Source organism: Limanda limanda, chromosome 15, assembly GCF_963576545.1.
Source record: "Limanda limanda chromosome 15, fLimLim1.1, whole genome shotgun sequence".
NCBI lineage: Eukaryota > Metazoa > Chordata > Actinopteri > Pleuronectiformes > Pleuronectidae > Limanda > Limanda limanda.
Window position 1 is genome coordinate 19,468,416 of NC_083650.1, and position 22,850 is coordinate 19,491,265.

The following is a 22,850-nucleotide window of genomic DNA, read 5'->3' on the forward strand; positions in this document are numbered from 1 at the left end:
TATTCATTCAAATTGTTTCTAAATTTCATCTAGAAAAGGGTTTCCGAGGTTCTTTGGCACTTTTCTTCACCATGTGTCTTTAAATGTCTCTGCGTGTCTAACAATGGCATAAAAATTGATTTCGAAGCCGTTCATTTTGCACAAACACCAGAACGTCCCCGGCTGATTGGAAACGGTTGACATTTCAGCTCAAACTAAAAATCTTAATCCTCTGCAATTTTGAAATTGCTTGTGCCTGTGCCGCGCCTCGCAATCTTCACTTCAGTCGGTGCATCAACGCTAGACGACAGAAAGTGATGTTGCTGCTTGGATGCTGTCACTGCTGTCTGACTGCAGAGGAACACTCCCTGTCTTTGTCCCCTGTGTCACAGATGGATGTTAACTGCGAATGCTGCGGTGCCTTTCATAAATTGTGTGCTCTAGACACAACACGGACAAGGAAACATAACAAACCAACGATTTAAGTCTGAACAACTACCAGTTAACTGTGTTATTCTTACAATAACACAATACATCTTAAAAATGAAAATGCGACATTTGGGACATTTACTACTATTTTTTTTTATTTAAATGGATGGGAAGCTATTACAATAACACCACATGAATGCCGCAGACAAGTTAAAGTGACTGATGCTCTGTAAGAACAACAGATGATAAATTGGTGTGCTGAAATAATACATAGTGCAGGCTCCCTCCTGGTTTAACAGCATCCGCGGCAGATGAACTTAAGTGGAGCAGAGAAATGCCACAGTGCACAGCCACGAGAGCCACGCAGTGCATTGGTTGTCCTCATCTCCGTATGGAATAAAACGCACAAAGGTGGCCGAAGTAACCCATAGAAATCCATAAGAGGCATGCATTTATGCTGTCACCCACACACACACACACACAAACAGGCACACACACGCATTTGTCTTTGTGCTTTAGATCCTCTTTGTCAAACAGGCTGCAGTGCTTTACGCGGCAGCCTGGAGCATCTGATTCACATCACAGTCAGCTCAGGATCTGTGGCAGAGGAGTCCAAAACAAGCTGTAAAGCCACGAAGGTAAAAAAAGGCGACAAATGAGCCGATTACATAACCATCTGCCTGAATGTCCAGAGGTAGATGGGGAGGTTTTGGAGCTGTGATTTGAATTCATGACACAAAAGGTTCCAATCTTTATCTCTCCTTACCTGTGGTGCACTATGTAGGTGATGATGGAGGCGAAGAGGCAGAGCAACATGACCGCCGTGCAGGCATACACGACCGGGTGCAAAAACTCCCCAGGGTACGGGGGGAAAGACAGCACCTTCTTCAGATCCTGTGGTAGAAACAGGAAGAGAGAGGGGAGAAGTGGGGATGAGAAAGAGCCATCGTGAATGCAGTATTACAAAAATAATCACTGAGCAAGAACTAGGCCTGTGTAACGACAGCATTTTCTTCTGCTGCTAAACCTCTGGAAACCAGCGACCCAGTGGACATTACAAACACTGTGGAAGAAATTTATAGGAGATGTGTCAGTTTGGACATGTTGGACCTCATTTCAACAGGTTGCAACTCGGCTATCTGCCAATAACTGTCCTCACTCAAACCAAACACATTTCAAACACCACGTAACTAAATCAGCAGCATGTCGAACACACACAGAAACGATACATGTCCACAAAGCCAACACAAGCCCAGGCTCAGTTCACATCAAAGTGAGACATACACAGGTTACATCCTAACTCTGACAAGATCCTTTTATCACCGTAAGTTTTGTTTTTACTTTTTAACTCTGGTAAAGCTGCTAATCCAATGTCTCTGTATCCATTTGAAACAACTTCATGGTGCAGACCTGTTGTTGTTCTTCTTCTCTCGGTCAATACCTCTCCCACTTTGCACTACTTTACTTTATGAGAGCAAAATGTGGCACAGATAATGTTAAGATTCAAATTAAGATACATTTATTTGTCCCAAACACAGACATGCACAAGCACACTCATGCAATGAGGGAAATTTAACCTCTGCTCTTAACCCATCTGGTGCCAGACACACAGAGTAGTGGGCAGCCATGTACGGCGCCCGGGGAGCAGATGTTGGGGGAGTAAGGTGCCTTGCTCAGGGGCACTAGACAGGGTAGGGAGAATCCTCTTGGATTTTTGGACAGATCTATCTAGGTTCGTCTTTTTGTTCTTTCTCCGTGGAGACGAAACAGAGACGAGCAAGAGACCTTTTCTGCCCATAGTCCAAGTTTCTGCCACTAGTCCACTAGTCCACTTGCCGGAAGTTTAGGCTACAACTGGATGATTTGAAAGTGGATAGTCACTTTAAAAGTGTAACATTTTGTGAGAAGAAAATATATTATGTCGTAAAAACACGAGGGTCATTCAGTCCTGTGGGAGTTAACAACACTCCCGGTCAGCAGCTAATTGATCCGTTCACTTCACCGTTCACCAAATATATGAGCATGTTTAATGAATGGCGCTCTTTTAGCATGTTTATGCATAACGCTGACCGGCACAGATTAGTGCGCAGATGAGATATGCAAGCAGACTTCAAAATGGACGTCGGGGAAATGTTTTTGCGTTAGAGAGCTGTCCAATGAGCAGAAAAGAGCAACAATCTGTCAAGTGAATAGTCTACCCCCTCTGCATTTACTTTCCACATTTCAGGCATTAGCTGACAATCTTAGCCGGAGCCTCTGAACACAACAATAGCATAAGCTTCCCACTCTGCCAACAAAAAGGGGAAAACAAAACTGGATGGGAGCCAGGGAGAAATAAAAAAGGATGAAAAGAAAGCTAAGTCGCTTTTTAGTGGCTCTAAAAAGACACATTGTTAAGAGGCGCTCATTAAAACCTTATCAACATCACGGTTGATTTGCTTTGTAATTATTCTGAGTTAAAGTCTCTTACAGTAAACTCAGAGTAAGGACAACTTTTTGAATATTTCACTTCATCACTGTGTCGGTAGGCTTTGAATTAAGAGACAAAAGAAGCAATTGTGAAATCCGCCCGCTCGCTCCTCATGCACTCGACCGCCCTCTCTCAGCTCGGTGCCCACAGGCAGGTGCACAGCGCGCGGTGACGTCACACATTTTTGCCGCCGTCGTGTTGACGCTGCTAAATAAAGCGCACCTTATCTCCATATAACCCCGGCAGCTCTGTGCGAGTTTGGGTCTGTGAGAGTGATCTGCACACACGCTGTCTGACTCCATCATCGTCTCGTTGAGTATCCGAGTGGGATGGGCGCTCGCCCTGTGTATCCGAAGGGCTGATGAGCCTGTCGGGGCCTGTGAGGGGTCGCGACCTTCAACTGAGCATTTATAAGCACAGTTGTAAAGCAGTGGCCCGAGATGAAATGAGTGGTTTGGGGGACAGGCAATGGGGAGATGTGGTGAAACAGAGTGTGTGGTAGAGACACTCATCCCCGAGTATGATAAGGCCTTTCTGTGCGTTAAAAAGGAAAAGTGATGGGATATAAAAAAGTTTTGAAGACATTTGCTAAATCTTTATGGCCTCTTTAAGGGTAACTGATGTTGTTGAGCTACTTCCCAGAAATCACCTCCTTTTCTAGGATTTTGAGATACTGAGTCAATGTGCATACTTAAATTTGGTTTGCATTTTCTTTTGCCAGCGACCCATATCATTTACTGTAACCATACATCTTTCTATCCTGGAGCCTTTTTCCAGTTCACCAACAACCAAAAACAGCACACAATGTCTTACACTGCTTTCATACATGCATTGAATTTTCCTCAGTTGCTCTGGACAATGAAAAAATGTTCAGAAATTTTTTAGTGTGAGCCCATGCGAGAACACAACGAGCGAATCGGTGGAAGACAATCAAAAGAATACAAATATCTCATATTCACACACGTAGAAGGGACAGATGAAGGTGTCAACTTGGAAAGACAATGAGATTCGAGAGCATTTCGGTGATAAGGTCGGACACTGTGTCCATTTGCTGTAAATAAAAACTTGTTTTCTGCATCGGAATTTGTACATCCTGTCCTGCCTACTGTGCACTCTACCTAGAGTCTAGAATGTTCTGGACATTTTCCTGTTGTTGTGAACACATCTGACCCACACAATCTTTTACTGTGCTCTTTATGTGAAATGCAGGTTTTAGAAAATGTCTGGATCCAATTTTTCAATCATTTGCCGGCCAGATCATCTTCAATGCAGCTTGGCAGAGATCCTTTAGTCTCTGGAACTCTACTGGAAGGAAACCATATCCCCTCATCTGGTGTTTTAATGGTGATGCGTACGTTTCACTCCATTTTCCTTCTCATCAAATCATTCGGTGACCCCCTCGGACCCTGTGGATGGAGGTATTGACATCCTGGAGGAGACCACCCTTAACAGTAAAGAAATGGTGAAACATGGGATAAGGGCAATCACTCAGGACAGCTCTGCATTGATTTGCACTATAGACCCAGACCATGTCAGCATAGCAGAGCCACTGATCCCCTCACTGTAGGGGTCAAGCATTCAGGCCTGAACCTCAGCATGACTCATCTGACCGTATCATTTCCGCCTCTCTGTAGACCAGCGTCTGTGGCTTTTGCACCACTGAACTCTCAAATGTGCATCCATCTTTGTAATAAGAAGTCTATGCACTGCAGCACCACTTTATTACCCGGTGCTGTAAACGCATTGTTCTTGCTGACAGAGTCTAATCACGTCCTGCACTGACATTCTCAGTCAGAGTTTGCTCGCCTGTTTTTCCCTTACAAATCGCTCTAAAGCACATCTATCACCATCATCTTCGCCATGAAATGCACACAGAAACAGCTGAGCAGTGTATGTGAGAGACACGTCTGCCACCCATGTCCAGATAATGAGCTCTCTCTCAAAGGCCCTGTTCCGACCGGGTGTTAACATCCGTCCTGAGGGATCCGATCACAAGTTGACAGCGTTAAACATGTGTGGATCCTGAATGTGTCTCCCGTGACACAGATCTCACTTTCCCTCCCTCTATGTGAATAAATACAATCGTCATTTTTTTGATGACAATGTTTTCAGTGTCAATCTGGAGGCCAAAGCTGATGTTGTGGTGGATGCTCACAAAAAATCTCTCTCTGGACACTGAGAAACATATAAAAGGTGCAGGATACATTTGTATTGACACAGGAAAACAAAATGTAGCCCCATGCATACCAGACCACCTCTGAATGTGGTCTGAGTGATCAGATCTCAGGACGCATGAGGCTTAGTTCAGACCAGAATTTAGTGCTGACCACTTGCTAATCAGAAGGTTGGTGGTTCAATCTCTGTGCTTTCTCTGTCCTTGGGCAACACACACGGACCCTGATGAGTGTGTCATCATTGTGTGGATGGAATGTGATAGAGAAGCTCTTTATAAGGAAGTGCTGCAGAAGTGTGTGAGTGTGTGGATGTGGATGTTAGTACAAAACAGTTAAAGGGGTCATTAAGTCCAGAAAAGTGCTAAATAAATACAGTCCATTTATCATTTCCACCAAGTCAACTATAGATCCTTCACTACACCCCCTAACCAAGCAAACCCTGAAATAGCCAATAAGAGCGAGCTGACCAGGAGGCAGCTTTTGTATATATATACTCATAGCATAGAATCACAGCTGCTAACAGCAGGTATAGCAGCCCCATTGGAGACTAACAATAAAACTTTATTTCCAACTCACAGACCACATCACCGGTGGTCGACTACAGCAGCTGCAGCACCAGCTTTAACATCTCTGAAGAACAATTCCTGCCGAAATGCAAAGCGGTGGAAGAAGAAATCTGCATGATAGACCTTTAAAAATGCCGACATTTACGACTTTGCAGCTCGTAGCTTGGCCGAGGAGTCAAAGAGGGAGGGATGGAGAGGGAGCTGCAATTAAACAGGAGCAATGCACCAGGCTTTGAGTAGCACGCAGAGAGAAAGAGCACTGAGCGAGAGGGCCTTTTGGGTAAAAGCAAAACATGACAAACCCATTCCAACATCGTAAACAGCCAAACATAATTTGGTAGTTACAGATTTACAGGGAATTATAAAGTTTGTATTTGTCCTCCGAGCGGTGTCATGGCAGGACAATGAAAGCTGCTGTTAATTACAGCTCAATGAATTGATGTTGCTTAAAAAAAGAAAATCACGGCCCGAAGCACCAGCAAGAAATCCTGCTGAAACGAAGCTTTTAAGTCCGTAAGCTGATTTATATACTTAAAGAGTAGAGAGTAAGCGCTTCATTGGAGTTCAGATCACGGAGAGAATAACCCCACGTGAACATCGTGTTAACTAAAGGTCAAAGGGAAAACATTTCAGAGGGAAAGCGTTACTGCATCGGTAAAAAACTAAATCACGAGCGGACATATAGAACAGTCGGATGCGATGCTAAGCGACACATGATGATCGACGGCAGCTACGGTTAAATGGCTCTAGGTGCGAGGGAGGAAGTCAAATGTTCTCCTGGGAAGTATAATCATCATCGCTGCTCTTATAATGCTGCCTGAGAATGTCAGCCGCCTCAACCATTTCTCACCTCGATGCATCCAGCTCTGTAGCTCACAGCTGCAGAGCTGGGAGGCTTTTCTCAGAATCTACAAGACGGCATGATTCTCAGTGCTTACTCACAAAACCATTATTATATTATCCTTTTCAATCTTTCAGCTCATCCTTCTATGTCAAACACTGTATTGTAAGCAACTAGTAAATGTCCAAAATCAAGAAGTTCAGCATGCAGGCTGGCATTTTGGAGATCCTTAATTTGTTATCTTTTTAAACTGTGTGTATGGGCTCGATCCTTGAAACACATTTAGAGTGAGTACCATGCAAATTGGATACTGATTAAAAGCCAAAATGCCCGGCTAACAACAGAATGTAATGTTGCCAGCATCCAGGCTGAACCGAGACAGACTCCGACACGTCCATCTGTGCTGAGCTGTCGATAATGGAGCTGAACGTCAGGTGTGACTAAAGCTGCAGAAGCAGGAAAGGTTTCCATATCTGAACAGCGGGGCAGGACTTCCACACACGGGTCCTGCTGAGGTCTGGCTTTCCTGCTGGAGGTGATATTAACACTAGATTCACCCCCACTATCTTCAGTCAACCGTACTGCCGAGACCCAAAAGGCAGTATTCATTTAGAATTATTGATTAAGAGTAATTCATTGTTGTTCTTATCAATATCTGAGAGAAACACACTAAATATTTTACTATTTTCATACTATACACTCATACTACTCATGGGAGAGGCGGTGGACTAGTGGCAGAAACTTGGACTATGGGCAGAAAAGGTCTTTGGTTCGCCTCTGGTTCGACTCCACGGAGAAACAACAAAAAGATGAACCTGGATTGATCTGTCCAAAAATCCAAGAGGATTCTCCCAACCCTGTCTAGTGCCCCTGAGCAAGGCACCTTACTCCCCCAACATCTGCTCCCCGGGCGCCGTACATGGCTGCCCACTGCTCTGTGTGTCCTGCACCAGATGGTTTAAAAGCAGAGGTTAAATTTCCCTCCTTGCTTGAGTGTGCTTGTGGATGTCTGTGCATGTGTCTGGGACAAATAAATGTATCTTAATCTATCTATACAGTCATTTAATTTACTGGTTTACTTCAGAGCAGAAACCCTTTGGGTTCTTAGTATTATATATTAGTAAAACTATCATTGTCATTTGGAATGTGATACATAGAACACTATATATTTTTTTTTTGATAGTTTAATATCGTTTCAATGTGTTTGTGTGTTGTAGTCTTTTTTTACACATCAACCTTAAAAAAATAGCGGTAGCATGCGGAAACAATTTTTTGTGCATAATAATCCTATAATTTCATGTCGCGTCCCCACTCTTTGAAGACACACGATGCACTTGATTGAACCCGAGTAGCAGCGATGTTACTGAACTGAACTGCTCCTCTAATAACAAAGCATCCAAAGCATACAGACCACTGCTAGTAGCCTGTGCGCTTTTGATTCATATTTGAAATAATACAGAGCAGCCAAGCTTTTCAATTTCAAATGTCATTGATTCGCCTGCATTAGCATAGATATTACATGTTTGTCACTTTAGTATCTATAAGCAATAGCATTGGTTTATTTAAGATCTCAACAATGTTATTACAATGACATCTCCAGCAAAACGCTTTGCCTGGTCTGTTTACATCGACGACTACTGATGATGTGTCGGGTTTAGCAACGACTACTGATGATGTAACGGCTTCTTGAAGGGCTGTCCCAATTCGATGGTGATGATTTCAACCAGGAGCCCTTGTGACTCTGTTTCAAGGGGCAAGATAACCCTCAAAAACAAGGGGTAGGGCCAAGGGGTGAAATAGGATTGGGCCTAAGTATCTTACTTTAGTTATTTTGCATGTGAATATGCAAAATCTGTAGGTGAGAGACATAATTTGGGGGCTGGGAGCATTCTGTTTCTAGTTTGACCAATCACATTTGAGCAGTGTGGAGAGCAGAAGCTAAATCGCATCAGCTGCATTGGCTTTTTTAAATGTATCTGCATTCAAATGGAGGAAGCTGTTAAAAGAGAATAAGCCAAAATGTCATCTGGACCTAAAATACCAAGAAAAGGCTTTGCTGTTGGTGTTTTGTCTAGAGAAACATTTGATTTGTCTGATGAAAGAAGGCCTGTAGGAGGTGTGTGGTGAATGGAAGACATTCAAGTCTTGGCCCAGATATCTGCTGTCTACACCAGACGCCCCGGGGGATAACTGATGGGCTCCTAGATTGAAATCACACATATTGAAGTGTTACACACATAAGCAGACTAGAGAAGGACTGTATATACTATGCACAAGTCTGGCAATACGATACAATCTACAGAAGACCAATATGGACAAAACTAAAAGAACAGGAATACAAAAACAATGCAACATTATCATATTGTCTGACAATTTTGTCAGGCAGAAGAGCTCATGGACCAGACAGCTCTGCTTCCATTCAAAGAAGGACAGCAGTGGCCTCCAGGTTTGAGATGAGTAGGCTGAGAGAACGCTTCTGGCTGAATGAATAACAACCTTTCCCGCACAACTACATAGGTACCCTTGTGCAAGGTGCTGAACAGCTGTTCGGTGGCCAGCAGCAGAGGAACTGCCATTTTATGGGGCAGCATATACGATACAGCAGCACTGTATAGCATTTTTATAAAAAAGGAAGGGCGAAGCTGGAACAGCGCATGCATGCTCAGCAGAACCCTTCCCCTTGACAAATAAAGGTTACAAAAAGACCTTTAGTGGGGCTGCAGGAGAGAATGGGAGGGCAACAAAAGGAGGCATGATGAAGGGAGTCTGTCCCTTTCAGCAGATTGATTGACCCAAAGAAGAATGGCGAGGCAGACAACTGGGTGCCCTGAACGAATTGTTGGCTCCAGGAGGCAAGTGCTTATGGTCCTGGGTTGATGTGGGGCAAACTGCTGCAGTGCATATCAGAGGAGAAGGCTTGAGTGGGAGGAGTGTGGTGTAGTTATTCTGAATACTGACTCTTTGCACTCCAGCTTTTTCCTTCTGCTGTTATTATCATCAATCATGTTCTTAAAAGCATGCACAGATGTTCTTCTATATCCCTTATTGAGTTCCACATGTGAGCTTTACAATGACTCCTAGCTATTAAAGTGCAACCATTTCACCTGAAACACGTCTATCTCCTATCCTCCTCCCCCCTCGCTCTCTCCCCCCACACACAAACATTGCAAACACACACACACACACACATAACAATTAGCTTGTTAAACCTAAGGTATCTAGGTTGTCGAGCTAGGAGCTGTAGCAGCAGAAAATTGTGTCTTTGTCTGTAATAGAGGCTGCTTGTCCGTGAGTTTCCTGACGGCAAAGAGTATGGTCGTCTCGAGCCGTTTGAACCACAGGGTCCAGTGCTGAGACAGCTGGGACTGAAGCAGCCGTGTCTGAGGAGTGCACTGATCCTGAGCCAGTCCAACCAGTGGCACAGGTATTTAAGATTTCTCGTTTATAAAGGCTAAGCCAACCGTTTGGGATGTCTCTACGCAAGGACTGGCCCTGCAAAGGTACAGTATTTGACGTTTTGAAACATTAGGGTGATGTTACAAGTTATGTTCAACCCACCAATTGATTTTTTTGTAAATTGGGTAATAAATATGATTTAAAAAACCAGCATTGATGATTGATTCATCAAGGAACAGCTCAGAAAACAGATTTAAGTGTGCAGGATCTGTTTAAAGATGGATACAGACTGTACAGGAAGAGCAGTTGTTGACCTGTCATGGGGCCTGATAAGCCATTGGCGTAGCTGGCAGCGTGCTCTGAACATCTCTCTCCTTGCAGAAGCCGACAGCAGAGTGTAATCTGGGAACATGAGCAGCCATCTTCAAATGTGATTCCTCCACTCCAGTTATGTCCTTATCACGATCATATTACCTCACAGCAAGTAGCCACTTTATTACTGTATCTGTGAGGCAGGGCGATGTGACCAAGCCTTTGACAGGTCAATTTAGCCAGGCAACACAATTACCATACAGGGCAGTTTAACCTGCCCTATTCTAGATTAGAACTGGCATGTTACATCTAAACATGCCTCCATTGTTCCCCAGCGTCGGCAGCTAAACAGGCCCCAGATCCCCTGTTTGTGTTGTAGTTACAACTTTAATCCGGGATCCTCCCTCCCCCATGCCAACATCAGATTACCAGAGTCAATTAAACTTGATCCATAATCTCGGAGCGCAGGCACAGTGGGTGCAAGGTTATCAGGCCTGCAAAATAAAACGGGACAAACACGCCGCTGATCTGAGGACTTAGAGGCTCAGACTCTTGTTTTAGCTCAGTGATTGGTTATGATGATGAATTGCACAACCTGTGGAGCCTACGAGCAAACAATTCCCAGACTCTTGCAAATTTAATGCATTTTGTTTTTAATTGATGCTGCTGCGGCAGCAGCGGAATCTGTAAGCCAATCTGTGACATATGTCCTCACAAATGTGCTCCTTTCCCTGTTGTAATCACATCGGTGCATGCAAGAATGCACACACACTGTGGGAGAGACGGAAGAGAAAGGGAGAGAGAGAGAAAAACAAAATTAAAATCCTCTAGTGAGCAGCCTGCGGGCTCCGGGCTCCCAGCTCCCATCCAGCACTGTGTTTTATCATCCTTGAGTGGCTGTGCGAGGGCTGGAACAGAACCGGAGTGAGTGTGCAAATCAAACCCACTCCGGCCTGCCCGAACACGGCTGGATAACAGAGTGAGACAGGACAGTGGCGGGGGCCGAATGACCTCCGGACTTGACAACACTCAGAGAAATGTCCACGCCCCATTAACGCCCGGTCGTCAATGTTTCAGCGGTGCCTCGTGGCTGTCACTCAGCTCGTGGCTGTGAGATACAGTCCCGGTCGTAATCAGCACCTCGACCTGTGAGCGTTCAACAGCCGAGGCAAACAAAGCTCCCCGTTGAAATGAGCAATCAAATCACCTGGAATCGAGTGCACATCCATCACATCATCAAGCATTCGGAGCTGATGAGGATACATCACCCAGCAGAGATGATGAGCCTCTGTAGACGAGCACCGGGACTTGAGGCGTAGCCGTATATATCTGTTGTGCTGCATTTATCTCCTTAAACATCAACGGGCCATTGTTTCATTAGCATTTAATTTCTCCAGAGACCCAGATTGGAAGTGTTTTATTTAGCTTCAGGCGATTCGATATTCCTGTACAGAAGTTATGTTATTGCTGTTCTGTGGAGATACTCAAAGCGTGACTATCAAATAATGGAGCCTCATGCACTGGTCAACCTTACAAACAGAGTACAAGCGTATAAAAGGCAAAACCCTCTCCTCTACAACTGCAACAAAGACATGTGAATACTCAAGTCTGCTGTGAACAGAGTGAATCAATACGAACAAATGTGGAAGCAGCAAGAAGATTGTTTTTTAATACAGGGCACAGACACTGGAATGACTCCAATCAGTGTCTTTCTTCAGCTTTTATTTATTCGGGGAAGATTTGCCAGGCATGGTTCCTCCTTTCATACTTATGAACACAAAGGCTGTTTGGTTTGAGCTTTCAACATTCTAACTAGTTTTGAATGATATTTAGAGGACGATCTCATTTTCTTGACTGAGAAGAAATCTGCAGCTGCAACCTCACAAGGAAACCCCAGTGGGTCCGGACTTTCTCCAAGATTTGCCATTCATATATAAACGATACAGCAGGAGATTCTTAGGTCAGACTTGTTCACAGCAACACAGAAACCTCTGGAGCGTTCCGGGGAGGGGTCGAGCAGCAGGCAGAGGACGGACATGACGTGTATATATATATTATATACTGCAGAGGTCACGTTTTTTTGACACTGGTGTCAGCCCTCATCACCAAAATCACTCAAATTCCATCTTCATCTCCAGCCATATCCTCCGTGTATTACACCTAGGGTTGCAAAGGAGCGGAAAGTTTCCGGTAAATTTCCGGAAACTTTCCATGGGAAGTTTAGCTCGGGAATTTTGAAAAAAAAAAAAAAACTACGCAAATTTAAGGCTGAGCAATAAAAACATCATTCAAAACTCTATTTTAAAGATGTATGGAATGCATCACACACTGCACGTTGAATTTCAACCCTCCACTGTGCATTCTTCCATCACACGCACAGATAACTCCCAGCATCCTTCACTCTACAGCAGGGCTATTGAGGCCTGCTGTAGTGTGCAGGACTAGTCAGGTAATTTTCGTTGATATTACTGGGGAAAATATATTAGCATGCTGATTGAGGATTGTTCATCTGTTCATCTAGCCTATTTCCATTCATTTATCCATCGATTGTAAAATATGTTTACAGACAATTCCAATTGTTTGGCTAACTATTTATATCTCTGGCATTGCATTAGTGTTTTTTTACAAACTTTTTTCTCATCTTATTCTACAGAACAATGCCATGTGCACTATCTCATGTGTGGAGGCATTTCACCCCATCCAATGTAGAAGGAAAGGCTGTGTACATTTGCAAATACTTTGCAAAGACCTATGTTAAGAATGACACAACGATGCAGAAGCATATAGTCAAGTGCCCAAAGTTTCCTCAGGGCTCAAATCAGCCTATGACACAACAAAATGTTTATATTTATGTCTGTATATGACAAGGTAAATACAGTTAGTATAAATTACCCACAACATTTCCAGTATATTCCTGTTAATTCCCGTATATTCCCGTTAATTCCCGTTAATTCCAATGGAAAGTTTCCAACTTTGAATATTCCCGGAATTTGCAACCCTAATTACACCTCTTTTTCACCCTGAGATATTTGTATTCCTTTTGTTTTTTCAGTATTTTGTCCGTTAGAAACTTCATCAACCACTTGCCTGTGGTGAATCTTCTCCTGCTGTTTTCTCAAAAGGCTCATTGGGACATTATCCAGAGCATTTCCTTGGGGCTGGCAGGATAAACACTGGAGAATATCTGCAGCGACTGACTTGGACATTTGCATTCTCACGTACGTCCCCTCCAGCTAATTTCAGGGGAATATTTGTCTGAAAAGCAGCATCAATTCAAATTGCATATCAAAAAACTGTGCAGTTGATAATTAGTAAGTATATGCTCAACAATGCGATGCACAACAATGGGAGGAGGTGAGATGGATTGCAGCACTTTCTTTTTGTGCCATCATTTCACAATTTGCCCGATGCTCGCAGACCGGTGGAGGTGCATGCCTCATTGGAAAGTGCTGGCATGGCCATCAAGAGCAATTTGGGGTCTAGTGTGAGTGCTCAAGGACATGAGGACACGAGGATACAGGGATCACTTCTTCTCATCCTGTGATTTACGGACCATCTGCCCTTCCACCTGGGCCGCAGCCACCAAACATAATGAACATTTAGTTTTTAGTTTTAGATGCGATTCATGTGTCTGACGTTGGTTTGCAAACATTTCCTGGTTGTCAAGCATGTCAAATTTATTGTTGCATAGTTCTTAAAAAAATGGCAGCCCATTCCCAATAATTGTGCAGTCTTGCTTTTCCATCATAAAAAAGGTGTGTGTCTGTGTTCAATTAAAGACCCAAGCTTTTAGAGGGCATGCTTACTAGACAATAGCTAAGTTTTCATTTTCGAGAAGGTAATTAAAGAATTACCTTTTTTTAGCTACTGCTGCTGATACAATCTGTCATTGCAAGAGACAAAGTGCGACAGCTGAGAAACGTTTTCCCTATGGTGGTGTGTTACAAAAATAACAATGCATGAAAGAAGATATTTGTTAGTTTGGAGTTAATCCAGGTATTTTTTCAACCAGGAATAAAATCCAAAAAGACAAGAGCTATTGGAACTCGACGACCAAGATTCGTGAGATTCAAGCTGCAGCCCTGCTCCACCGCACTCGTGAGAGAAACCTCCCGTCTGCTGAGGCTGAAGAACATGAATCAATCAAAACAAATCTGAGAGAAGATTACTGTAAAATGTAGAGCAAAGAGACGGCAATGAGACAAACCACTTGAGCAGGGTTAGCCTTCTTTGTTCTAAAGTGAATACATGAGCAAATCTGAAACGCTGCTCTGTTCTCTCATCGTCTTTGCATGTGTGTGTGTGTGTGTATGTGTGTGTCAGAGAGAGAGAGCGATGGTCGGTAGGTGTTGTCTGAGAGGGGTGACTCATCTCTTCCAATCGCGACACACTACAGAATGCTCAATGGCTTTGGCTCTGTGTGTTCAGATGCACACGCACATACACACACTCACTCACTCAAATTCATGGGCACACACAAGAGCACATGCCAGGAACACCTCAGCCTTTTTACACACACTGCTCACGCTCCGTCCTCGGCTACCTGGCACGCTGCTCAGCACACAGAGTGGGAGCATACATTACGCTGGTCCACACTCCATTGTACCGAAACATGGCTTTTTTCTCCCGTAACAATGGATCAGAATCGGGCAGCGCCCCCACAGGTTCTGCTCTGTTAACACCAGGGGCATCGTTAGGCCTGTTTTAGGGGAGCTTAAACTCTAACATGCTACATATGTGAGTGCGTTTCTGGTTTGTATGTTTTCTCCCCCTTCAAATTACAATCCAATAGCCTCTCATCATACCTAACAATAAAAGTCCGGGCACTAGGACCTTGGGGAGTCTGCATCGCTGCTGCGCTGGCTTTCTCCCTCTGCCAAGTAAGGTCTCTCATCAAGACAGCAGGATTACAGCCAAGGAGTTTAGCTCATAGTAAATGATGCACGGAGTGAAATTGTAAGTACAGGTAGTTGCAGAATTTGGCTATCTGTAGTTGTTAACGATTGTTGCCTGCTTAAATTTAGGTTTACTTGAGGCAAATGAAAGGGAATATTGTAATGAGCTATGTTAACACTAAGCTAGCTAGCTAGCTATTTTGTTAGAAAATGTCTCCAGTTAGCAAGAGTGTGAACGAGCAAATTTGAAATGTAAGAAATAACTATCGACAGCTCTCTATTCTATCTTATTCCCTTCTGCTCATAATACAACAAATAAACAACTCAGAAGTTGACACTGGCAGGTCCATTCTCCATCCATTGTGTGCGGTCCCTTTAAGAATTAGGATTTGGGAGCGAAGCGGATATGAAAACTAGTATATCCGTCTTTCCTTTAGAAGCAGGAAAATTATTTCTCTCTATTTGAGAAAAGTTCATATTTGTGTTGTCAAATTTCACAATGACCCTGAAATTCAGTCTCTTCTGTTATCTTATACTGAATGAAGTATATCTTTCTGTAACACAATGCAAACCGCCTCTGTAACAGAATCGAGACCTCCATTCGGCATTGGAGGTCTCAGCTGGTGAATAAGCTTACGTTTGCCTGTGTGGTGCTTAACAACGCCGAGCTGGTGCGTTTATAGAGCTCTAACACACACATCTGTTGCCGTCCACCATTTTCATGTCCTCCATACAAACCCTATAACAGCCCCTCTGGTGTTGGCAGACTACATAAAAAGCAGCTGTGTAATGTTGGGGCATTTGATGGTTCTGTTTTCATCCATAGAAACCACAGAGTTTAACAGGGCTTTTTGGAAGAGAAAGCATGTCTGCAGGAGAGGCGGTCTTGCCACTGGCTCCCTGAAAAGCAACAAATAAACATTAACGGCCCAGTCATGATGGTGTTCCCAGTGCTGCCAGGGAGTGTAACCAGTGCTCGACTGTTGCTGCCATGTTCTGCGAGTGTGGTGGCATTTAGACCCAGGGTTCATACACATTTTGACCAATGGATTTCCATGACTTTTCCATGACTTTTCAATAACTTTTAACCAAATTTCCATGACCGAACATTTTGTGAAATCTCGGTGTATACGCGAAAAAGTGACAAAATGTAGTATTCAAACTAACAATGAGAATTCCAAGGCATACAGTATACCTTAAATGACACAAACCCAAGTATGCCTGCTTAGATTTTTAGCGTATTTCTTTAAAATCATATGAATTATTTAAAGCTTTTAAAGCGTAACTAAACATATAAATATTACAAATTTCCATGACGTTTCCAAAACTTTTGGGAGATTATTTTTTTCCATGACTTTTCCAGGCCTGGAAAAACACATTTTAAAAATTCCATGACTTCTCCCGGTTTTCCATGACTGTACGAACCCTCTACACCCCTGTGACAGCAGTGCTGAGAAACAAGGCGGGTTGGGAGATGCTCTGGAATGAATGCAGCCAACCATGCAAAGAATAAATGCATGGAGAATATGTTACGTGGTGCGTCTAATAGAAAGCAGCTTGTGGCAGAGACAACGAGGAAAAGCAGCGACAGGGGAGATAAGGAGACGACGAGTGATATAGCATTAAGTCGACAAACACAGTGGGGGCAGATGGAGAGAGAGAAGTAATGTCGAGCCCAGGAAGTCTCTTCCTTGAACCCATCCCCCAATCGCAATGCAATTTTCCTCCATTTTTGATTACAGATTGGGCGCCTTGATCTCAGCCCGGCTCCATTTTCCCATCTGACAGTTGTGCTATCTGCGCCATTTAGACCTAAGTGGACGCTCCATCTCCTTCACTGCTAATTTACATGTTCGCATCTCGTTAGAGCCATTTGTAAGGCGAAGGCGCGGCACCGGGGCAGGGGAGCGGGGGGGGGGGGGGGATTTCAGCGCCCAGATTAGTTTTCACCTCTGATCGCAGAGCACATCGCTCACCCGTGTGGAATGGGATTTTTTGAAAAGGAGATTTTTGAGGGAGCTTTGAAGTCAAAGCGGGGAGACGGAATGGTTGCGTGTAATTCACTCCAACATGCATACCTCAAGACATATCCTCACCCACTGACATTTTCTCCAACACACATGGCAACAGAACGCGTGAGCTCAAATGAAGATGGAAACAGAGAGAAAGCGCTGCCACTCAACACAGCAGATAAACCCAAAGGGGAAGGTTTTCCTTTGAAAAGACACTCTAATGCCATCCATCAAGCTAACATCGCTGGGTTCTGCAGCACCGAGAAGCTTTAGTGGAATGTTTGGAGGAGAAAGGCTTTCCATGCTGCCTCACCAGACCAGGAGAAAACTGAAGAGCTGAACCTGGATATGTCAAGGACCAGTACAGAGCCAGTTCTAAACCTGCCTGGCTGTTCTCTTGTTCTGTGTTGATGCTGTGGAGCTACTTCAGAATTATTCCTTGTCGGCAGTGAGTCCTCCTCAAACAGTGCTGACACTTTTGTATTGTGTATGTGCTGGATGTTGTTTGCAGAGCTTTTCATAAACAGTCTGGTGCAATGTGAAGTGAGAAAAGATAACTGATTTCTCTCATTATTTCAGAAATCTCTCAGATTTGTCAGATGTAGAGTTGTGTCCAAATTGTACCAAATTCTGGACATTAAGTTCATATAAAAGACAATGATTTCAGAAATTAGTAGGTAGATGCTCTCCATAGGCTTACTTAATGGGGATTCGTTTTTCAGGTTTAATATTTCTGATTATACTATTCCATTATATTTTTATTCTTTAGTTTCGGTGTTACATTTTTCTGTTCGTTATTAAGAGCCATTTTTCTTGTACACACAGCTGCCCAAGGAGAGGGGATCTGTCTTTGAAGACTCTCCTGGGGATTCTTACTCTTTTTTCTTTAAGTGCTGAGGATGTTTGAGGAGTTATTCTTTGTTGCCGCCTTGGGCTTGTTAGGCACTGTGAGCCACTTTGTGCGATTCTGGGCTTTGCAAATAAATTTGATTTAAATTGACTTTTAGCACCTTTTCTGATGCATTCCTGCAGTGTTCGTCTTCGTCTAAACCCCTTCGACTGGCCGCATCCACCAACCACTGTCAAAAGCCAATTCATTGCCCAGAGTGGCAGCTACAGTCCTGCTGATTTGTGTCATCCCTGTTTGAGAAAGGTCCAAGCAGCAACAATATTCAGTTCCAAAGTGTCCTTCAATGACACGGCTGCCACCAGTCCACGTAGTTCCCTTTGGTCTTTTCAAGTGATTTGTTGACAAAGCCAATAATGTGCCGTCTCTCAATACTTCCCTCCTCTTCTGCCCTGTCTGTGGCAGTCACCCCAACGCCCAGTCGATTCTAATTGGGCCAAAAATCTTTAAATACTTCTCACAAATTGAACAACTGGGAATTGTAGTTTTTAACAAACATCGCTAGAACAGAAATAAATAGTGCATTTTTGGGTACAATTTTCAGCTGTGGATTAATACAAACCAATGAGTATTTTCTGCAGCAGGACTGTGGAGGATCAACTCAAATATAATACAACGCAGACATTTATGAAACAAAAGAATATGGGAATCAGCGCAACAATGTGACAAACAATGGCCGTCGTATTGGGGAGATAATGGGACTGACTCCCCCGGGCCCCTATTGGGCAGGTGAGACAAGTTTGAGCTTTAGAAGAAGTGCTGAGTAAAAGTTATTACAGCAAGCGTCTTACACCGAGGTGTTACAGATGTTGCTGTAAAGACAGTTCAACTTTGGAATGATTTTAGCCTCTTTCCCAGAGAGCTAGCACAACATGTTTGGTATCAACGGATTTGTTAAGATTCACATGACACCACTGGCTTTACGACGGCTTAAAAACTGAGCCCCCAGCAGCCTTCAAAAGACAGAAATGTTAATGCCAGATGATCCACCATCATTTCGTGAGGGTTAAAATTAGGTCAAGTAAAACCGAGAACCGAGGAGCAGAGTAATTCCAATTTTAAGATCATGGTGATCAATGAGGCAGAGTCTAATTAAAATAAATGTGGTTCTATTTTTTTCGCTTTTAGTTGGTTAAACTATGTTAGACACAAGCTGCAGCTTAATTAAAACAAGATCATTTATTTTGAAGTGAAACTAACACACAGTTTTTTTCCAATCACTGCAAGATTGGTCATCAAATCATTAACATAGTTATAAATAAAGTTTTTCCCAGAGCTTTCTAACGATTTGATCAATTTGCTTTTGAACTATTGAACCATTATGTAGAAGTATGTCATTATTGAAAGTGTACAGACCAACTTGTTAAGGCTAGTGGTTACTGTCTTTTTGTATCTGCTGTTATTAAACTTTACTCTGGTTAAACATTGTATCTGTTATGCAGTATAGTAATCATTTTCTGGACTACAAATAAGACTTTAGCTTCAGAAATGATAAATAACTAAAGATGAATAATTAATGATATGATACTTGATGATATCACACATTAGTCGCAATCAAAAGGAGGGTGGAAATGTGGTAAGATTTCACACTTAAGCACATATTATTACTCACTTAGGTATTACTTCATACTGTGGTATGAACAGTTAATTGTTAACCACCATAATAACTACCACAGTTTCATGTGTTCTGTTGTTGGCTTATTTAGGTTTAAAAATGTGTGTATGAGATTTGGATCAGGAGATGAAGCCCACAATAACTGCTTTATCTATTGGGCTCAGAATTTTGTGCTACACCTCAGTGACTAACTGATGTGTTTTTAATAGTTTTGAGACACTCAGTGCACAGAGGAATAAACTATAGACATACAGTAGCATCAGGCTTCGGCTACACAGCCATACTTCAGAATCAGAATCAGAAATATTTTAATGATCTCCCCACGGATGATTAAAGCAACGCACCGTTTGGAAATAAATATGTACAAATATTTAAATACACATTAGGTGAATAGACCAAAAACTGTAGAGACGGGTGCAAAGTCTCGTTGCTGAGTAGAAGATGTCACATGCAGTTGCCGGGTTAACAGATTATTGGATTTAAACCTCAGAGATAGAAGTCCTGGGTATCTAAATGGACATAGCCACACTTAGAGTCCTGCACCGGTCGGGTAACCCCGCAAAAAAGTTGTGCAATGGGTAAAAAAAAGATTTATACAAATTAACGGGCAACCATTCAAAAGATCTTGGCAGGTAGGATTTCAGGAGAAATCTGAAATTAAAACGGTTACGCAGTATTTTTAACATCAACTTATAAAAACTTATATGAAAACTATTGTAACCAATTTTATTGTGAAATGAACCTCCCCTCTGCTCAGATAAGCATCATTACACACACTGAGCTAGTACATTAACACTCTCTGTAGCTTTACTGCTTGTAAAAAGTTCCAACAAGTATAAGCTTTAGAAAGTAACAAGCCAGACATTGATTGCTGCTCTGACAATTCTAAGATACTTTGCCGAGAACACAACTACACCACCAAAACAGAAGGACAAGGAGGCCATAACCGATTTTGTGTTTGTGACTGTACACGTAGCATTTATTTGATCACGGATAAGGAATCGTGTCGCAGGTCAAATGTGTCTGCGAAGGTCCGGTTTGACATGAAGATAAAGGAGGGTGACGGGACAGGTCTAGTACGGAGCTTTGCAGGTGCGGGTTTGTGCAAATGAGCCCTTGCAGGACTCTGGACTGGTGGGTGATTTATTATTAATAATAATAGTAATACATTTATTTGTATAGCACTTACATAAAAAAGGTTACAAAGTGCTTCACAAAAATCCATGGCAAAAAACACGGATGAACTTAAATAAATGGTATTCAATTCAGTTCAATTTTCAGCGCCAAATCATTTCCATCACCTTTAATCAAAATGACAAAAACACTACTCCTTATTAACCTGCCAATCCCATCCCAGCCATTCCTCCATCCCATATGAGAGAGAGGGCTGCATGTGCAGGTGAGCAGCCTATAGTTAGTGACCACCCCCCCTGGTATAAATTAACCAATCACCCACTGCCCACAGCCGACAGGTTAAAGTCTGGGCTGCAGACAGAGTCGTTTTCCTGTCTGCCTGATCCGACCGAAAGCTGACGATGGTGGCGATGAGATACAGAGTATCTTCCTGCAGCCAAGTCTCTGTTTTACACATAACACTCCACTCACTGAAGTCCCTCTGAATCCCTCCACTAGCTCATCCATCTTACTGTCCACTGATCTAACGTTGCACATTTATCTCTTAATAGGATCAATTTATTGTTGGTTGAGATCTTTGCATGGGATTTGTAAACTGAAGGGAAAAATAATAATATCCTTATCCTTGCATGTGTTTTTTCCTGCTTCTTGGTGCGTCCTATCAGAGACAAGACAGAGCATGTTTGAACTGCTCCGTCTCTGGAATTGTCTGTCCTAGATATCATCAGGTGGTCTTGTAGTTTATGATTGAAAAAGCAAAAACTGGAAAAAGAAATGTGAATAATTGGCAAGGTTGGGTCTAATCTGACAAATCCTTGGTAGCCTCATTGTATCCAAACAGGAGAATACATTCATGCACGGAAAACGTAAAAGTAAATGTTAATAGCAAATCCTTAAAAAAAGTAAAAAATCTGAAGGGCTCTTCATGGACCTTGCCAAAAGACAAGCCGCCTCATCCGTCATGTTATCATTCCCTCTTCAAATCACATAAGTCCCATTTTCTTCTGTCCTTATCTGTCTCTTTGGAGTGCAGAGGGGGGCTGCTCCCTAATTACAAGCCTGGCAACCACCAGCAGCCTCACATGCTTACAGTAGATTCAAAAAATGAAATAACTGCAGGTCATGGCTACAGTCTCCTCATACATTGAGTAGAACGCACTTAAACAAAGCGATGAGGGCACGAGGTCAAACGTCAGAGGTCTGGGTGATCGTGTTTGGTTGTGGTGGAAAAGGCCATGACGCATAATAAAGCATTTGCAAGAGTACAATTTTTCAAGTCTATTATGAAAATGTACCGTGGCCTTTAACCCTCGGCCTTTTCTGAATGAATGGTGCTTTACTTTTGATTATCAGGTCAGTGCAGCGGTGGAATTAGTGAAAAATGGAGTCACAGAAGAGGGGCATTGTGGGAGCTGCCGTCTTGGCTCACAGCAGAGGCGGACATCCAGCCAAACAACGAGTCGGCCACGGGGCTGGATCACTTTCTACAGGGCCCTATTAGAGCTAAAAAACTAGCTTTTATATGTGTTTGTCTAGACCGCCCTTGCATCGTGCAAATGAGGCGCTGTCCGGTTCACTTAGATGCAACGCGCAGAAACAACAGCAACCCAAATGAAAGCCGGTGACAGAAACTCAAACACACAGAGAGGGTGTTTACACAGCATGCCCTCATTTCTACCAGGCTGTCTCCGGGGGGTTCGGAGAGGGTCGCACTCTCCACCAGGGGACAGCTGGTGAGAGAGAGGGAGCGAGGGGTGTGGGAACAGCTCAACATCAACGGATTCAAATCAGATATCATCATGTGAAGGGGTGATTTTTTTTCTTGACTTATCATCTGTTGTGTGGAAACTGACTGTGTAGAAGCACATGAATCATGTATGTCAGATGTTCCATTTCGATCATTTGTTTCCATCACAGACTGTGCAGCAGATTCCACACACCAGTGCCATAAGAAACAATTTTCATCTCATTCAAGTCCCTCCTTTCTCACTAATTGTTCGAGGAAAATCATCAGCAGCAACAATTGTGCCAAAAAGCATCAACGAGAAAATAAAACCAAAATACAACCGCATCATTATCTTTCATAAAGTCTGCTCTTCAGCAAAGAGCTCTATTTAAAC

At 43.1% G+C, this 22,850-nt stretch overlaps 1 protein-coding gene across 1 annotated transcript in view; it reads right to left on the minus strand.

Annotated features, from left to right (window-relative positions):
* Nucleotides 1-22,850, minus strand: part of LOC133020680 (adhesion G protein-coupled receptor A3) — a 183,590-nt gene that overhangs the window by 27,659 nt on the left and 133,081 nt on the right. Inside the window, exon 15 of the mRNA XM_061087349.1 lies at nucleotides 1,175-1,302. Coding sequence (XP_060943332.1) covers nucleotides 1,175-1,302 — 128 coding nt within the window. The remainder of the gene's footprint in view (nucleotides 1-1,174; nucleotides 1,303-22,850) is intronic.